This window comes from Cupressus sempervirens, chromosome 3 (genome assembly GCF_028749045.1).
Source record: "Cupressus sempervirens isolate cs-2001-9-10 chromosome 3, ASM2874904v1, whole genome shotgun sequence".
Taxonomy (NCBI): Eukaryota; Viridiplantae; Streptophyta; class Pinopsida; order Cupressales; family Cupressaceae; genus Cupressus; species Cupressus sempervirens.
The window spans coordinates 133,265,046-133,285,183 of NC_143120.1; the positions used below are offsets into that span (position 1 = coordinate 133,265,046).

Consider the following 20,138-nt stretch of genomic DNA (forward strand, 5'->3'; position numbering starts at 1 on the left):
CGCATCTCTGCAGTCTCCAAATCCGGCCATCACTACTCCTCAAAACAGACTGTAAAGGCAGCTAGGCATCCTAATCTCATAAAAGATATGACTCCCTCCAGCTCCACTACTGAGTCCAATGCTTGAGTCTCCACCGAAGCTAACACCTGGCAAGCCCAAGTCGCTAGAGCTGCTACATCAGCAAGAAATGCCTCTCTTATCCCTATCTACTGCGCTACTGGATGTTCCTACTACACACCCATAGCCCTCTGTACTACTTCCGCCATACGCTCCACAGCGCTATGTGACAGTCCCACATCCTGTTCTGGCTCTGCTACATGTACTTGTTGAGTGTCTTCCTCCGAAATTTTGTCCCGTGAAGGTGTCTGCATCTAGGCCATCCGAGGTACTAGAGTACAGTGGAACCGCATACTCAAGTAAGTACTCAACCTCTAAGCCCTACTCTCCCTATCACGCTCAGGCAATGCTAAGAGCGTTGCATCCATCGTAACTACTACATCCAAACCCACTACATCCAAGTGCACACCAAGCGTATTCTGGCTCTTCGCTATCTCTAGTACTGGTAGTGTGGGTACCTCCATGGTAGTCTCCTCTCTCTCCTCCAGTACACTCTCTGCTGCAGGTGCCACAGTTTCTACTGCTGGTTGTGCTTTGGTAGGAGTTGGCATACTCTCTCAGCTAATGAGTGCTGGCACCCATGCAAATCCCACAGCAAACCCAACTGCTGGTCGGACTAGGGGAGGTCTTACCCCGTGTTGCCAAGGTGCTACTACTGTAACCGCCTACTATGGTGTTCTAGTCATCACTATTGGCTATCGTGTCTGTCCAAACCCTGGTATATGTGCCATGTGCAGACTTGTTGGGACTAGGCAGGAAGTGGCAGACAGTATAGGGCGGGGAAATAACAAGAGAGTGGCTGTGACGATCTCAACCTCTTCATCATCGTGTTCCCCTTCCTCCTCTCCCATGTTCTCCTCGGACGATGTCTCCTGCCGTCCGCTCTCCGTATCACCTCCTGTAACTAGCTGGGGTCTCTTCTATCCTGCAGAGCCCTTTTGTCCAGTGGCTGAATCTAGGTGTCTCCACTACGTAATAGGAGGTTCCCCAGCAGCTAATGGTCCAAGTCTTGCCTCTAAACTATCTTTTGGAATCATCTGTGTTGTAGCATCAAGGAAGAGACCTATGGCATAATGAGGCATATAAAATGTCTTATGCTAGAGTGTCATAAATTCATGCATACATTCAGCCAACACAGATGCCCAATCATACACCTTCCCATTCATTATGCCATTCATCATGGATACCTGTGGAAAAGAGATATCAGAGGCCCTACTTGATCCCGTAAGTCTGCTCTTTACTAAATCCATCAGGCATCGCCACGGTCCCTCCTGGATGTCTATTTTCTTCAATCCTCTACCTTTTGATGTCTCAACCAACACTACCTGCTCTGCTTCAGCCATGTCTCCGCATACCAGTGTGATCAAAAACATTTTAACCTCCTTGGAAATCTTCTTGGGTTGTACCTTCTTTCCCTGCGGCCTTGGTATGCCAAGTACACGTGTGAAATCTGTTGCTTTGAATGAGACTACCAGGTCTCTTCCCAAAAACTGAAATGTGCTTTTCTGAGAGCTCCTACCATAAGTCTCAATCATGGAGCGCAAGAAACCCTCATATTCTCTGATGCAAAAAACAGGCATCCAAATCACCCATTCCACTTGTGCCCTTCTGATGCTGGCTTTTACTAGATGATCGTCAGGAGTTTCCTACCACCACTTTCTACAATCCATACCACTCAATCCTTCAAATGCTATATTCTATGGTGTGATTTCAGCGATTGCAGATGCCTGTGCCTTGTGTTTCTACTTACTACTACTATTGGTGCCTTCACTCTGATTACCTATGGTCAACATTTTCATCCCCTTCAATGCTGCAAATTCTTCCAATTTCCTTTTCCACTTTCTCTTGCCTGCAGACTCCATTTATTCCTCTATTGGGTTAGGTCAATTATTTCTCTTTCACACAAATTCTTTTCCTTCCCTGGCGTCCGTACGGCCCTCCTTCAAGACTTCATGAATGGCTTTTGGCTTCTACTATCCTCCTGTATTCGTCAGAGTAATGAAACGTACATGTTGTACAGACTATGTGGAACATAAAACAAAACAAGCAAGGAAATGGCGTATGGAACAAGTGTAGAGAATGTCGTACGAACTCTTGTCTTGCCACTGTACGGGGTTTAAACACTAGATGTCATACGGTCTTTCCTTCAATGCCTTGTGAATTTGTGAATGGCTCTCTTTTGCCGTATTGGTCTCTTTCTTGCTCCTTGTCATCACTCCTTCCCTTACGCTGTAAGGTTTCCTTATGGTATCTTGAAGATGCTCTAAGCTCGTTTGAAAACACCAGACATGCATTACATCGTACGGTAGGTCGTCTGCTTCCAACAAACGTACAGTGCCCAACAGATAAATTGCAATTGTCGTACAGCAATCTCTGCCTTGCGCTTAGTATGCCAGGTGATCTCGCCGTACAATGTCTGCCAGGAGAAGTCACACTTCCGAACAGTGGATAACAAGAAGTCTGTATAGTATTTTTTTTTTTTGTTGACCCTTAACTGTGTTGTCCGTACGAACATGAGGATCTTAAAAGAAGCCATACAGTGGAAGTATTTAAAATCGGCCCATAAAACACCGTACAGTTGCTTCCTGAAATCGCAATATGGTGGCATTAAACAAAAAACCCAACGGTGCCAATTTAATATGTTATTTCACTGTACGGTTATGGAACTCACTTAAGAGGTAGTACGGTGATCTACAATTTTTTTTTCCTTTTTTTCCTATTTTCTTTTTTTGAATTTTATCGCTTCTCGATATTTGTCAACGATGGAACAGGTCGCACATGATACATTTTCAACTTTCAACCGTTCACCATTTCCGTAATTTCCTGCCCGTCCAGTGTCCATAACTTTATTGCTCCGTTATCACCTACTTCCTGGATCTGGTATAGCTCGACCCATTTGACTTTAAACTTGTCTGGTTTGATTTTGTTCCGTCCATCATACTTCAACACCAGCTGTCCCGATTGGAACTTGTTCAATTTCAAGTGTTTATCATGCCATGCTTTGCGCCTGTTTCGTGTCACTTCCATGGCCCATTGTGCCAATAGCTGCTTCTCCTCGAGTTTGTACAGATTATGCAACCTTTCACTTAGGCTTTCCATGTCACCCAACTTATTCTCTAACGCAATCTTCAAACTCGGTATCATGAATTCTGCTGGTACCACCGCCTCCTGTCCAAACATCAATTGGAACGTTGTATGTCCCGTTGTCACCTTGTATGTCGTGCAGTATTCTCAGAGGGCAGGGGGCAATTTTTCCTCCCAATCTTCACCTTCGACTACACATCACTTGTAGATGATTGCTACCAGGATCTTGTTCGTAGCCTCAGCCTGTCCGTTTGCTCATGGGTAGTACAGGCTTAATAGAGAATAATATATCTTGAATTCCGTCGTTAACAATTTAATGACATGATTGACAAAATGCCCTCCACAATCACTCGTTATCTGAAGTGGAATCCCATACGAAGGGATTATTTGCTCACATATGAATTTTGTTGTATTGACCACTAAGTTATCCGGTAGAGCCCGTGCTTCCACCCACTTCGTTAAGTATTCCGTAGCTACGACTATATATTGGCATCGATGCCTTCAGCTTACTCTCAAGGGTCCCACGAAATCCAATCCCCATCGTTCGAATAATTCCTGAGCATGTGAGGGGTTAAGCAGCATAAAGTCTCTCTTTAGCGGCTTCCCAACCCTTTGGCAAGTGTCACACCCGACGACCCATTCGCATGCATCGTTGTACACTGTTGGCCACCACAGTCCTGGCAGCAATATTTTCTGTGTTTTGGTATCAAGTCCCATATGTCCTCTTGTTGGACCCTCATGTGCTTCTTTCAACACTCTCAGTATTTCCTCCTCTAACACACACCGTTGCAGGATGTAATCAGGCCCCATTTTGTATAGTAATCCATTAATCAATTGAAATGTAAGACTCCTTATTGCTAATTTCCGCCTTTCATTTTGTGGCATATACTTTGGTGGCTGTCCCATGGAAAGGTACTCCCCAACACTCATGTACCATTTTGGCAGTACTGTAATTTGAAATAACTGTGCATTAGGGAAATCATCATTCACTCCCTCTGGCAGTTCACCTGTTTTAATTCGTGACAGATGGTCTGCGCTGACATGATGCTTCACCGGCCGTACAATGATCTTGAAGGTGAATTCCTGCAACAAAAGTAGCCACCGGCTGATTCTTCCTTGGATGATAGGTTTATTCACCAGGTATAACAGAGCCTAATGGTCTAAATAAAATACGAACGGTGTCACCAGAAAGTAATGTCGGAACTTTTGCACTGCATAAACCATTCCTAAGGCTTCCTATTCTATTGTATTGTAGTTTTGTTCTGCTTTTAATAGTAGTCGGTTGGCAAAATGTATCAGGTGATCTAACCCGTGGTTACTTGTCTGCGCTAAAGTTTCTCCAATTGAATAATTGGATGCATCGACGTGAACATGAAATTCCTTGTTCCAATCGGGGTACACCAATATAGGTGTTGTGGCCAATCTTACCTTCAACCCTTCAAATGACTCATCTTGTTCTTTCTCCCATTTGAACGGTTCCCCTTTGCATGTCAATTTGTCAAACGGGTATGATACTTTGGTGAAATTCTTGATAAATCTTCTATAATATCCTACGTGTCCTAGGAATGACTTTACCTCCGTTACATTTGTGGATGGCTGCATCCATTATCACTCTTACTTTGTCTAGATTTGTTTTCAATCCCTCCTTACAGACTATATGTTTGAGTAATTTTCCCTACGGAACCATGAATTTTCATTTCTTTGGATTTAAAGCGAGTCGCGCCCTTCGACATCTTTCCATGCATTCGCCCAATGCCGCCAAATGTTTGTCTTCAGTGCTGAATACAGACCAGTCATCCAGGAATGCTTTGAAATTTCCTATAGACATTTTGTTGAATATGTGCAATATGATTCCTGGAACGTAGCCGGCGCATTGCACAGGCCGAATGGCATTCGGTTGTATGCGTACACCCACCTTCTACCACAAATGTCATTTTAAGTTTGTCCTCTTCTGCTATGCAAATTTGATTATATCCCGAGAACCTCTCCATAAATGAATAAATCTTATGTCCAGCTAATTCCTCCAATATATTGCCTGTAAAGGGTATCGGGAAGGGGTCCTTGATTGTTACTGCATTGAGACATCTAAAGTCGACACATATCCTGATTTGGGTGGTATCCTTCTTCAGGGATATGACTATAGGCAACACCCATTCACTTTTTTGAACCTTAAAAATAATACCAGCCTCCAACATTCAATTAATTTCTTCTGTAACCCTTGTGGCATAGTTTTTGTTCATCCTGTAAGGTTGCTTCCGTACAAGTACTGCATCTTTGACCAATGGAATGCGGTGAAAACACAACTCCAGTGGTACTCCCTCCAAATCCTTATATGTCCAAGCAAATACATCTTTGTATTCCAAAAATATTTTAAATGCCGTTGCGTTTAGTACTGGATTCCAGTTATCCCCCACCAGTATGTTTTTTCGTTCGGCCTCATCTCCCAAATTCATGGTTTGCACTATGGCTTCGTTATATTTGATCGGCTTCCCCTCATCGAAACATGTGCAGGTGTTTCATCCAGCAGTACGTCCCCTTCTTTTATTTCCCTGAACTCTTTTGGAAATCCGTCTCTGTTGTGCCCTTCCTCTATAGTTAGTATGTTACAGCTCTGGAATAGCTCATAATCCTCCATCTTCCAGTGAAATAATCCGTTGACCGAATCCAAATCATCGTCTGTCGATCGACCTTCCAACTGTAGGACTCCTTCCTGATCTGGTTCCAATCGTTGCTTTCCTTCATCCTCTTCTTCGAAATCAAATGATAGAGCTTCTTCGCCCACCATTTGTGTGTGTAAATCAATAATGAATTTTCGTCCTTTGCTTTCCAGTGATAGTGTATTTTTCTTCTAGTCATCCTTAACGTTTGCTTGTATGAGCCATCCTCGGCCCAAAATGGCGTCATATCCTCTCCTTTTCAAAAGGATGACAACGAAGTAACGAAGTTGAGTAGAAACAACTATGTTCCAATAGTCACTGGTTGTGCCATCAGGATTCCCAACGGTTTGATCTCGTGTTGATCTATCGTGAGCAATTGGAATGTAGTTCGCCAAAACGTCGGCTGTCCCAACTTCTTCTAGGTATCTTCTAGTAGGACGTTTACCACTGAACCTCCGTCCACAATTGTCTGAAAGGACCATTCCTAATATACCCATCTCGACGACCCGAGATGCCATTCGGATGTGAGGGCTAACAACATTGGGTTCGCTGTACTTGTTCCGCTTTCCTTTTCCCCTCCATCTTCTACCAGTGGTTTAGCAGTTGGAGCGATGTTTGTGAGTGCCGATCGAAGTTGAGGCATTGTGAGCAGCAGATCATTTATCTTGACTAGTACTTCAGTTAGTAATATCTGTCATATGATGTTTTCTTCTGCGCAGTTCCTCTTTGAAGTACCGATAGTGTCGTTCGATTGTGATTTCTCTGCCTATGTTGCTTTCTCAATTTCCACCCGTGCTTCTTCCAATCTCTTCTTTTCTTCCGTCAGGTCAAGGTACAATTTTGCTTGTTTACGAGTGATTTCTAAGACTTCTTCGTTCGCGCCAATGCTGATTAAATTCACTCCTGATTTCGAGCACTTGGCATCTTCATAATCTCTAAGACCGCACCATCAACATAACAACTTTGGTGTATTCATTAATGTACAGTTCTATGCAAAGTGGCCCCCAAAATTGCATGCTTGGCATTGAACCATCGGGTGGTCGTTCGCATCGTACTAAATTCGACTGCGGCCCCCATTATTATTGTTGGTATTTTTGTTTGGCCCTCTTCTATTATTTCTGTACCCAAGTGACCATCATTGCTAGTGTTTCTGCTCCCTCCTGACGCAGAAGCCTCCTGTGTCAGAAGCACTTGTTGATGCCCTCTTGTTTTCATATTGAAGGGGCATTCTTTTGTGGAATGTCCCATATGTACACCATAGCTCGTTTCCCTTTGTCTCTTTCTGCATATTCTTAAATTTCTTCATCATTTTAATCATATCCTTCTGAAGAGCTCGGACCTTTTTGCTACCTTTTTTGTCACCACTGCTATCTTCTTCCGAAGACGCATCATCTAAGTCGGATGAACTACTTTTCTTCTTTTCTTTTCTTTTTTGTCCTCTCTAAGTCCATCACCCGATTGTATGCTTCGATACACAGACACTCCATGCCTACAGCAGCTCCAGGTCTCATCAATTGGTCATACTAAAGATGATTGATAACTGAAGTGATTGGGGGTCTAGGGGGCATCGCCCCCAGTGGTGTCGAGGGGCAGTGCCCCCACAGGGTCCGATCCCACACTGTTTCTGGCAACCACTTATGTTTTACTACCTTTTATGCCTTTCCCTCCCCTTCGATATCATGCATTATTCATTTTGAACATTTTTCATTTGTCGTCGTTTTTTTTTGTTTTTGGCTATTCTGAGTTACTCGCCATTATTCATCGACAAGGAAGCAGTTCTCGAGCGGTATATTTTTAACTTGGAACCATTTACAAGTTCTAGTACTTGCCCATCCAATGTCCACAACTTTATTGCTCCATTGTTGCCCAGTTCCCAAATTTGGTATGGTCTGACCCATTTGACTTTAAACTTCCCCGGTTTGATTTCGTTCTGTCCACTATACTTCAAACACCAGCTGTCCCAGTTGAAACTTGTTTAGTTTTAGATGTTTATCATGCCACGCTTTGTACCTGTTCTATGTCACCTCTGTGGCCCACTGTGCATACAATTGTCGCTCATCAAGTTTATTTAAGTTATACGATCTCTCCCTCAGGCTTTCCATATCTCCAAGCTTGTTCTCGAAACTCAGTACGATGAATTCCGTCGGCTGCCACTCCTTACCATCAATAGTTGTATTCCTGATTTTAGAACCTTCACTTCGTACTGTTGAAATTTTATTAAGCCCTTCCTCTTTGTTTTCTGTGCAAACCATATGATTGTGTTTTCCTTGCCGCCGGCACCTTTCTAGTAAATTTGTGGTGCGTTGTAACCTTTTCTTTCCGCGCGGTCCGTTAACTGTGTACCGTATGGTGGAACCTTTCCTTTTTGGGTTCGTACTTTATGTTCTTCCCTTCAGCTTTTGTTGTAACCGCCTTTCCTTCTTCCGCTTCTCTGTATTCATTTCCCTCTTCTTTCTCACCTTCGTCGACCCTTAACATATTATTGCTCAGAAAGAGCTCGTAATCCTCAATCTACCAGTGGAAAAGGTTGTTCACCGAATCCAAATCATCGTCCGTCGATCCACCTTCCAACCGTAGGACTCCTTCCTCATTGGGTTCCAATCGCTGCTTTCTTTCATCCTCTTCTTCGGAATCAAATGATACGGCTTCTTCGCCCACCATTTGTGTGTGTAAATCAATAATGAATCGTCGTCCCCTGCTTTCCGTTGATATTGTATTCTTCTTCCAGTCATTCTTAACCCTTGCTTGTATAAGCTATCCCCTGCCCAAAATGGTGTCATATCCTCTCTTCAGCAGGATAACAACAAAATCGAGTAAGAACGACTGTGTTCCAATAGTCACTAGTTGTGCCATTAGGATCCTGACAGGTTTAATGTCATGTTGGCCTGCCGTTAATAATTAGAACATAGGTGGCCACAATGTCAGCTGTCCCAACTTCTTCAAGTATCTTCTGGTAGGACGTTTACCCCTGAACCTCTGTCCACAATTGTGTCTAAAAGGACCATTTCTAATATACTCATCTCTACAACCGTCGGATGTCGTCCGGATGTGAGCACTAGCAGCATTGGGTCCATTGTACTTGCTCCACTTTCCTTCTCCCTTCCGTCCTCTGTACTTGCTCTACTTTCCTTCTCCCTCCGTGTTCTCCTGGTAATTTAGCAGTTGGAGAGATGTTTGTGAGTGTCGATCAAAGTTGAAGCATTGTGAGGATCAAATCATTTAACTTGACTCGTATTTCAATTTGTAATATCTATTGTATGATGTTTCATTCTGCGCAGTTCCTCGTTGAGGTACCGGTAGTGTCCTTCAATTGTGATTTCTCTGCCTGCATTGTTGTCTCAATTTTAGCCTGCACTTCTTCCAATCTCTTCTTTTCTTCTGTCGGGTCGGGGTACAGTTTGGCTTGTTTAGCGGTGATTGCTAAGACTTATTCGTTCGCACCAATGCTGATTAGATTCACTCCTGATTTCGGACACTTGGCATCTTCATGATCTCTAGGACCGCACCATCGACATAACAATTTTGGTATATTCGTTGTTGTACAGTTTTGTGCAAAGTGGCCCCACAAATTGCATGCTCGGCATTGAACCATCGGGCGGCCATTCGCATCGTATTGAATTCGGCTGTGGCCCCTATTATTATTATTGGTATTCTTGTTTTGCCCTTTTCTATTATGTCTATACCCAGCAACCACTCCCCTGTTATTTCTGCACCCTACACTGTCTGCCACTTCCTGCGAAGTCCCAACAAGTCTGCACATGGCACATATACCAGAGTTTGGACAGACACAATAGCTGATAGTGATGAGTGCAGCACCACAGTAGGCGGTTACAGTAGCAGCACCTTGGCAGCACGGGGTAAGACCTCCCCCAATCTGACCAGTAGTTGGGTTTGTCGTGGGATTTGCACGGGTGGTAGGACCCGTCAGCCAAGAGAGTATGCCAGCTCCTACCGAAGCACAACCAACAGTAGAAACTATGGCACCTGCAGCAAAGTGTACCGAAGGAGAGAGAGGAGACTACCATGGAGGTACCTGAACTACTAGTACCAAAGATAGCGGCGAGCTAGAATACGCCTGGTGTGCACTTGGATGTAGTGGGTTCGGATGCAGTAGTTACGGTGGATACAGCACTCTTAGCATCACCTGAGCGCAATAGGGAGAGTAGAGCTCAAAGGTTGGTTACTTACTTGAGTACACGGTTCCACAGTACTCTAGTACCTGGGATGGCCTACATGCAGAGACCTACACGGGACGAAATTTCGGAGGAAGACACTCAGCAAGCACAGGTAGCAGAGCCAATACACGATGTGGGACCATCACATAGCGTTGTGGAGCGTATGGCAGAAGCAATAGAGAGGACTATGGGTATGCAGCAAGTACATCCAGTAGCGTAGGAGATAGGGATGAGAGAGGCATTTTTTGTTGATGTAGCAGCTCTAGTGACTCGGACTCGCCAGGTGTTAGCTTCGATGGAGACTCAGGCATTGGACTCAATAGTGAAGGAACTGGAGGGAGTCATATCTTTTATGAGATTAGAATGCCCAGCTGCTTTTACAGTTTATTTTGAAGAGTGGGGATAGCCGGATGTGTTAGACTGCAGAGATGCAATAGGACTGGGCCACAATGAGAGATCCTGGGATGAAGAGCCGAGTAGAGGCTTTGACTCACGAGATAGTGAAGCTATACAAGGAGGCATATTACACTCTTTGGAGGAGTCAGGCAGATCAGGTAGCAGTTGAGAGGGCTCGGGAGGAGTCAGCTGCGAGGTTAGCCTCAAAGAAGGCCGCCTAGGAATCCGAGAGGGCAACTTTAGAATCCGAGAGGGCAGCCCTGTTAGACAGACAGAGTCAGCTACAGGAGTTGGCTACAGAAAAGGAACAAGTGGCAGTACGAAAGGAGAAAAAGTTGGGAGAAATTGTAGAGATGATGCAATCAGCTTTAGAAGTCAAGATGGAGGCAGAAGCAGAACTGAAGGTTAAGAAAGAGCAAGTTTACAAGCTACGGGCGGAGCTAAACGAGTTAAGGGTGTGAACGGCCACTATGCCAGGGACACATTCCTCTGTTTAGTATTTATGCATTAATGTACTTTGGATATTTTGAGTTTTGTTGTATTGTTGTCCAAAGACGACTTTTATTTTGGAGGGGATGATGTTAGTAAAAATATAAAACAACCGACAGGTAGATTAGCATGTAGTCGGTAATTGTTATGTAGCCAATGGACCCCTTTGGGAAGGTTCTTCGAGAAGTATATGTACACCATCCGAGACCATTGTAATCATCATTGGAAGCATTATGTAATCTCTTTGGCATATATGCGAATAATAAAAGGAGTATTGTTGTGTTACATGTTCTTGCCTATTGTCTGTATGCATTAAACTATTTACCACATATGGTAAACAAATGGCTACGTATACTGTTGCAGGTGCTACTGGTTTTTGTAGGGTCCTACACATACAGCTCTGACTACTACTGTTTTTGCAGCTTCTTCCACTTATGTTGATAGGCTACTATGGGTTTCTACTACTCTCCCATGGATTCCTTCCCCCTCATGTGTGGACTGTTTCTTCACATGTTGGCTCTGTCTAGGCATCTTTCTTATGGTCTACAGGTTCTTGAAAATTTCAGACGTTGGTGATTCTTGCTCATCTCAAGGTCAGCAAACTCTAACCTATCAGTGGCTCTGCGATAGGATTTCCAAGTTGGAGATGGATAACCAACAGCTTAAAGAGCAAATTGTCTCTTTAACTGGTACTATTTCAGATTTAAAAACACTCGCAAATACCAATTCGTCTTAAATCCAATGTTTCTCGAATACCATCACCTCCGAAGCTACGGGCTTACAAGCCAATATTTTGTCCATTGTTGAGCAGCTTGATGGGTAAGATATCATCAAAGAGCAAAAATTGGAAATCGCAGCGAAGCATTCTTCTTTGATATCTAAAACCAAACTAAAACTGAAATCGTGGGCCTCTCTACAATAATACAACTGCTACTACGCCTTTAGCTAGTTTCGACAAGATGGTTAAGGGGAAGATTGATGACAAGCAGTTGAGGTGGGCTCGTGAATTCAATCTACAGGTCCGTGGTCTCCCTCCCATTTCTAACCCTCTCTGTGGGACACCTTTCCTTTGTGATCAGCTTGGTATTTCCGACATCATACTAGATAAATGTTGGTTTGGTAATGGTGATATCTTGTTCATTTGGTTTCTCACTCTTTCAGACAAGCTTCGTGCTCTCAGAGCTAGGAGGAAGTTGTTCTCTCTTCCTTCTAATATTTTCCTAAACGAAGATCTTACGAGGACTCAAGCTGCAAAGCTGAAACATGCTCGTGGTGTTGTGGCAAAGGCTAGATAGGCTGTTAAATGGGCAGCTATTAGGAGTCTTAAAGCAGTTATTCAAGATTCCCACCTAGTGGTTGGGAAGCGAGATAGGTCCTTAAGATCAAATGGCGGTCTCACCAACAGTCTGACAAGAGGGAGACCCCCACTTGCTCTCTCCTTGTTAATTGTTGGAATGGTAATGGTTCTTTATCGTTATTACCCGGTCTTTTTCATGACACGGTTAGATCCGCTAATACACTTGTCATCACAGAGACCCACAAGAGTCCTGTGTGTCCTCTTCCGAGGTTTACACGTTATCAGTGGTTATTCGTTTGTAGAGATGAGGTTCGTGCTTCCGGTGGGGTCCATGGTTCTGGTGGTGTTGCTTGTTTGATTAGAGATTCCATTTTCAGTCATACTTCTATTGTCCACTCCGATAGATTTGCCAAGTTCATGTGGGTCCGTATTGATCATAAGTGTCATCGACAGAGAGACTTCTTCATTGTTGTCTGCTATTTCCTGCCTGCCTCCTCCCATTATGCTATTCATGGTACCGAGTGTTGGTTCCCAAAAGCACAAATTGGAATCCTACGAGCCTTGCTTGCTCGATGCTAGGACATCCAACTGGTTAAGGCCAACTTGACAGAACTGAACAACAAAGTTCGAGTTCCCTACACTTCCAACTCTGCAAAACCGAGGCGGGTATACCTAATCTTGGACGAAACACTTATATCCAAGACACTTAAAACAGATCAATTAGAATGCGAACACAATAAACGCTTTCCAAGTGGCAAAAAATATAGAAAAAACTTTAAACTTGTGATTTATGAACTGAGAACAAGGATAAATGATGGAGATAACGTTTTAAATAAAGTATAGATATAAATTAATACGAGATATGAATATATTTATTCCTCAAAGGAAAAAAGTAAGACATTTGCCAGCATATGGATCATGAATTAAGAGCAAAAGACCAGTGCTTAATTAAATGGGCAATAGAGTCAAAATTATCGATTGAAACGTACAACTTTATAAAATCTAATATATTCAAATTATAAACAATTTTAATAATCAGACGTGATGGATCAATTATTTAAATGCAATTTTAAATAAGTCTAAAATGCACTTTAACTCTTACAGAGACAAATTAGACATAAATATGGAAACAACAAATTATTTCACAATATTTATGTTTATCAAATTTAAAATGCAATAATGATCCCGTCCACTTATCCGAATATTAAAATATTTATAAAATATAAATAAAAGACATTTATAAAGGACACAATTTAATGAGTTAAACTCTAATGCAAATAAAATAAATGTGCTTACAGATTATGCCTGAAAAATTATAAGTAGAGACACTCCCTAAGGATGATCTATCCACAGCAAATATATCATGACCGAATGAGATTGACTCAAAAATCCGCCGTCCACAGGCTTGGTTCAACAGGTTACTCCTTTGCCGATGAGAAAATATATTATATCATAAGATAGGCTAAGAAAAAGGTCCAAGTATGAAAATTGAATCTTGTCCCTCTCGTGTTTTACATTTCAAATATTTATAAAGGTAAGAAGGGTGCAAATGAAAAGACGCCACTCTTCATAATACCTGATCGCAATTTGTAACTATGCGATTATAATAAAGAAATACTTTTACTACAATGAAGGATATCCGTCTTGGGTTCCTCTATATTGATTGCTTCATCAATCGCAAGGCTCAGCCCATGCAAATAAACCTCCAGCCATGATCGATATATTGTGAGGATTCTTCAGCATGTACTTTTAAGTCGTAAATGATTTCTAATATTTTCTATCTGATTGCTCAATTGTTTACCTGCCCAATTCTGACCCTCTGGTGTTTCAGACAAGCATTTTGACAACCTTGGGGCTGATTGAGCTATCCAGCGTCTATTATTTAGTTTTACTTCATTCAGCTTTTCCAGTATCTTTGGTATGTTACGACTCTCTGAAATACAAAAGCATGCATCAACAGCATCATCTTCCCTCATCTGCAAGCTCTCCACATTACCATATGACATACATATTTTATGCACATCATTTAAAGGCGTCTCTGGATCCAAATTGGTGATCCGAACAATAGTTGTAACTGGAAAATCAACCCAGCATACTGATAAATGTTTCCCATTGACTATAACCCAACGATCAGATAGAGCTCTCTCTTTATCTTCTGTAGTCTTGAATTCAATATGACAACCACGCATTCCACCAGTGCTAGCTCTAAAGGAACAGCCAACAATATTTCCATATACAGAGAATGTTTTCCTTATATCAAGAATGCTGATACCATGTGGAATGTACTCAATACAAACAGACTTTTCTCCATGAATTGAATCTGGCTCTGTAACTTGATTAAAAGGTTTCTGCTTCATGGCCACTTCTTTCTTTCCCTTATCTTCTCTCAGATTACCCTCTAAAACAAACTTCATTATTTTGGTCTCTGGACAACTTAACCTCTTTGCTTTAGATATAAGATAATCTCTTTTGCTAGTAAATTTTTCCCTTTCTGGAAATTTCTTCTTAGAGGAGTCGCCGTCCCGTGCCACTAGTACTTCGGTCATTCTTGCATCAGAAACTGCAGAAATTTGTTGCTCTTTATCTGGGCTCAAAATCCTGTTAATGCAAGTTGATAAATTTTCACATTCTGAGTCTACACCAAGATTATCCAGTTCAGCAAAAGCATCCCACTCTTTACTCTTGTAGTTCTCTACAAGCATATTAAGATGATTTGGAGAAAGAGCTAGTGGATTGTTCAAAATCTGACCATCTCTACCAGGAACCCGAGGCAAAACTTTCCTAGAACTATCCCAGCCAGCCGTTCTGTTTGGGGCTTGGCTTTCAGATGATATATTACCAATATTTTTAGTTTCCACTTGCACCTTTGTAAAATTTGCTTTTATGAACCAATCATCTGCCTGTCCATGTTGCTTCTGAGTGTCTGATGTGTTCGTCATGTTATTCAAACTAGGCACTGTTTGTGTCTGTGTTGAATGGTTATTTTTGAATGGTGATCCACCAAAAGATGTGTCATCAGTAATCCCTGCATCCTCCTCTATACTCTCAATGCTTGTTGCAAATGTTGCAATACATCCTTCATTGCTTGCTTGTTGGCCTAGTCCTTTTAATGACTGTACAAATGAAGGCACAAATTTTAGGCTCCATCACCGAGGACGGAGACCCTTATGTTGACCTTAGCGAGAGTGTTTCTCAGTTTGCTAGTCTAGGTGACATCATCATTCTCAGCGATTTCAATGCGAGGACCAAAGAACTCCAGACTCCGCTTTATGACCGACACTCTAATTCCATCTGCTCTACTGAGATTGATCCGACTACTTTGGGGCTTCAACATATTTCTGAGGATGTTCTTGGACCGATTTCCTGCTATAGACGTCATTTTTTGCAATTGTGTGTCTTCCAATATGGTGATCTTGAACGATCGTTCCTACTTTCCTGCTTCTAAGCTCTTTACTTGTTGGCCTCATTGTGGAGATGCTAGTGTGGTTGAGTATGCCCTCACCTCTCCCTCTTTCATCTCCTTCATCCACAACTTCACCATCTTGTGCATCATGCTATCCTCCGTTCCATTTTCATCTTCACATTCTTTGCCGTTTTTTCAGTCACCTCACCTCATCCCTTCCACTGCTCATTCCCCTACTCGCTTTCGTTTCCTTAATAGTGACAGTGAGCTTTTCTCCTTTCATCTTTCAAGACTCTTTAATCCTACATTTTTTTTTATTCCTATGAGGCCTCCTCTACATTTGCTCTACTTGCAACAACCATTTGGAAGTCCACCATTGTTTTCATACCTCATTGCCCTTCGCTCTCCCTTCGTAGCAAACCTCGTAATACATGCCCTATGAACCAATGGTTTGATGTTGACTACAAAGCTTTTAATCGCTCAGTTCGGTTTTCTTTTGAGTCTCACTCTCCTGATTATGCTCACCTTCGGTTGTCGTACCTTCATTTTCTTCACCGCAAGAAATGATCCTTCACCGCTTCCCAGTGTAAATTCCTCTGCTCCACGCTGATTCGTAATTCCCAGCTCTTTTGGTGCACTCTTTTCATCTGTTGCACCCCACTATCTTCCATTCTAGACTTTCACTCCCTAAACCACTCACACCATGGCTCTTTATGACATTCTGGGGCAGCCTTCTATTCATCCTGTTCTGCCTCCTTTCTGTCACCTATTCACCTCCTCTCAAATTTACAAGGCGATCAGATCCATGAGATGTAGTAGAGCGGTGGATGATGAGGGGTTCCAGGCTGAATTCTTCAAGTTTGGTGCTTGCATTCCGGTCCCCTATCTCTCCATACTATTTAATAAGGTGATTTGCACTGGGTTTCAGGTTTCTTGGTCGAGGCATCTAATTTATCCAATCCATAAGACCAGTCCTGCTTCTTATCCTAGGAATTATAGGACTATTATGATCAGGCATACATTTGCCAAATTATATGCTACAGCACTCAATGCTATGTTATCTAGAGAGCTTGACAGGAAGGGTTGTAAAGCTAGAGGTCAAGCTAGTTTCCGGGCTGACTATCAAACTATGAATCATATGAGTTTTAGTTTCTGTATTTGATTGTGTGTAGCTTTTTACACAATCAAATCCAGAAACTAACACTCATATTCATGGATTGTGGAAATCTCATAGATCTGTACAAATCATATTTTCACTTTACGAGCTATTATTGAGGAGGCTAGACACAAATGGGAGAAAGTTTACTGCTGCTTTGTTGATTTTCACAAGGCTTTTGATTTTGTTCCTAGGATCGCTTTATTTCAGAGGCTTCAGGAGATTGGGATGTCAGAGATGTTACTTACAACTATCATGAGACTCTTCGAGAGTGTTGTGGGTAGATTCAAGACTCCTAATGGTTTTTCGGTCTCAATCCATAGCACTATTGGGATTAAATATGGTTGTCCTCTCTCTCCCACTTTGTTCAATTTGTATATTGATGAGCTCGAGGACTTCCTTTTGAAGTCTTCTCTCCGTGGTGACAGTTGCTACTTACACCAAGTGTTGATCTCCATTCTTCTTTTTGCGGACGGTGTGATTCTTCTCACTTCTTCTCCATAGAGTTTGCAAAGGCTTCTGGATGGTTTGGCTTCCTTTCGTGTTCAAAGATAGCTAGCAATTAACCTGGGTAAGACTTAGGTTATGATCTTTAATTGCCTTAAGACTTCTCATCTTCACTTCTTTTTTCAGGGACAGGAGATTGAGATCACTTCTTCTTATATGTATCTAGGAGTCAAGTTTTCTAGGCTTCATTTTAGTATGAGATCGGCAATGCAATCTAGAATTACCAAGGGTATGGGTTCTCTTGCTATGCTTGAGAAATAGTGCTTCAAACACCATTTTCAGGATACCTTGTCCAAGTTATCCCTCTTTGACTCCCTTGTTCAGTCGACTATTCTTTATGGCTCAGTGATTTGGGGGCCTTCTCTCCTTAGTTTTGATTGGGCCTTGATCGAGCGAGTTCAGACATTACTTCTACGATGCATCATCAGATGTCACAGATTCACTCCTCGCAGTATTATTCTTGCCAAGTTTGGTGCTCATCCCTTCAGTCTTGTGGCTATATTTTCTTTGGTTTGGTTCCTTCATCGTCTGCGTGGTTTTGCAGATTCGATTGGTGAATGTGATACATATTCCTACCTAGCATATTGCTCCTCTGTTGCTATTGCACGTTCCAATACTAGCTCTCGAGCTCGTTGTTGGTATGCACAAGCATGTTCTCTATTGAGCTCGATTGGGATTGATATTGATCGTCTCCCTCCTTATCAGTTCTCTTTGAATGCCCCTGCTCATCTCCTCCCATCTAGACAGGAATTAAATGAGCATGTCAAACTTGACATTTACAGATAGTATATTATTACTACTTGGACTAACCCTCATGGTGGCTTATGTCCGAAAATGGCCTCCAATGTGGAGCACTTTCTGGAGATTAGTGATGGGATTATTGCCCACCCTAGTTACCTTTCTCAACAGTGGAGTCATGCCCTTCGTATCTCTTTGAGTTCTTTCAGAGTTGGTTCTCATCGTATTTGTGCTCAGACAAACCATCATAAAGATAGAGGAGAACGGATCTGTAAGCTGTGTACTTTAGCCGAGGTCAAGACAGAGACTCAGTTTATTTTCCGATGCCCTATCTTTTATGAGATCAGAGGGAGATTTTATTGTTTGTTCTGGGGCTGCTGCTCTCTTTCTGCATTCTTCAGTTATTGTGACCAGCGGTGTCTTGCGCTCTATCTTCAAGAAGCCACTCTGCTCCGTAATAGTACTTTACAATCACTACTTACTCTCCGACTTTCCTCTGATTAGCCTATTACTGCCTTTTATGCACCCTTAACTCCTTTATGGGGTGTGAAAAGGCCAGCTGCTTCTTCTAGTTCTACTAGTCATTCCAAATCTGTCAAATCTCACAATGGTTACTTACGTCAATGACACTCCTCCATGGGTTCATAGAGACAGTTCAAGGCTCATGTTCACCTACAATCTTATCCTTCTGTGACTGATTTCTTTTTGCCAAGGAAAGACTCGTAGTCTTCTCCTTGTCCTTTCTCTTCTTATCTCTTGTTATTTCTTGTTTTTTGTTGTTTTTCTTAGACACCATTTGGTGCTCCTCTTGTTGTCATCTTTCTGGTTGTAAACTCTTAGTCCCATAGACCTTTTGTGGTCTTTTGTTGGGCATTAATAATCTTATCTTATCTACAAATCAAGGCTTCAAGCCTTTGAAGTTCTCTTTCCTTTTCCATAATCTCTTCCCGTTCCTTGTCCTAATTAATATCATATTTCTTCTTGTTCTTGGAAACTTTGTCAAATGGTACATAATACAGTTCAACCTAATGAAAAACATCTCTAGATTCACTAATTTTAAATACAGTTGATTTTCCCAGCAATATATCTTTTGTAGCTGTAAACAATATTCTAATCTCTTCAATAGCTGCAACTTTATGTTTGAGAGTAGGAGTTAAGGATATAAGAACCTAACCAACAATATCATCTTTGGTTATCACTGCACCAGCATTTCTCATACTGCAAACAACTTCGGTTACTTTCTGCATATAGGAAGAGACATTTTCATCTTCGCTCATCTTAGGGCTTCAAATTTACCTCTCAATGTTTGTAACCTCATCATCTTAATATCAGTGTCTCCATAAAGACTTTGCTACATCATCCATATTTCATTTGTTGTTGACAGTCCTATGACATTAGAGTATACTAAATCAGTAAGTGCAATTAATAGGGCTTCCTTGACACTAATATTGACATCAAGCTCCTCATCTACACTAGCATTTGCAAGATTTGCAAAAAGGGTTGTAGGCTTTAGCTGTTATCACTCAATGCTCATTACGAAGACATCTCATATGAGTTTCCATCTGATCCTTCCAAAAGGAATAGTTTGTGCCATCAAACCTTGGATTGTCCTTCTTGAAGGTTGCCATAACAATCGCGTCAAGTTGTTAGGCTTTAAAAGAGGAACCTCGCTCTAATACCAATTGTTAAAAAAATAGCAGCACCACACAACTGAAAGGATAGGCGAATGAGTTGTGTCTTCACTCATAAACTGTTGCTGATTATCAGATTTGTACCTTTGCACTTTAGATCATAATGTTAAGCACAAAAACACAAATCCACAGCATCACATGAACACATAACACCAAGATTTTAGTGTAAAAACCCTGTTAGGGGAAAAACAATGGTCGGGCTATTACCCACTGTTAATGTGTAGATTAGTATATATATATATATATATATATATATATATATATATATATATATATATATATATATATCTATATGTATATATATATATATGTATATATATGTATATATATATATATGTATATATATATATATATATATATATATATGTATATATATATATATATATATATATATATGTATATATATATATATATATATATATATATAT

The 20,138-nt window shown here is 41.6% G+C and overlaps 2 protein-coding genes across 2 annotated transcripts in view; both read right to left on the minus strand.

Moving 5' to 3' along the window:
- Positions 1–20,138, minus strand: part of LOC149565115 (anaphase-promoting complex subunit) — a 249,994-nt gene that overhangs the window by 125,991 nt on the left and 103,865 nt on the right. The window lies entirely within an intron of this gene.
- Positions 13,952–15,313, minus strand: LOC149565116 (uncharacterized). Its single transcript, XM_089823336.1, has one exon. The coding sequence runs from the start codon at positions 15,152–15,154 to the stop codon at positions 13,952–13,954; it is 1,203 nt and encodes a 400-aa protein (XP_089679462.1). The 5' UTR covers positions 15,155–15,313.

Coding starts and splice junctions, on each gene's coding strand:
- LOC149565116 (XM_089823336.1), bottom strand. CDS start 15,154: ATGACGAACACATCAGACACTCAGAAGCAACATGGACAGGCAGATGAT.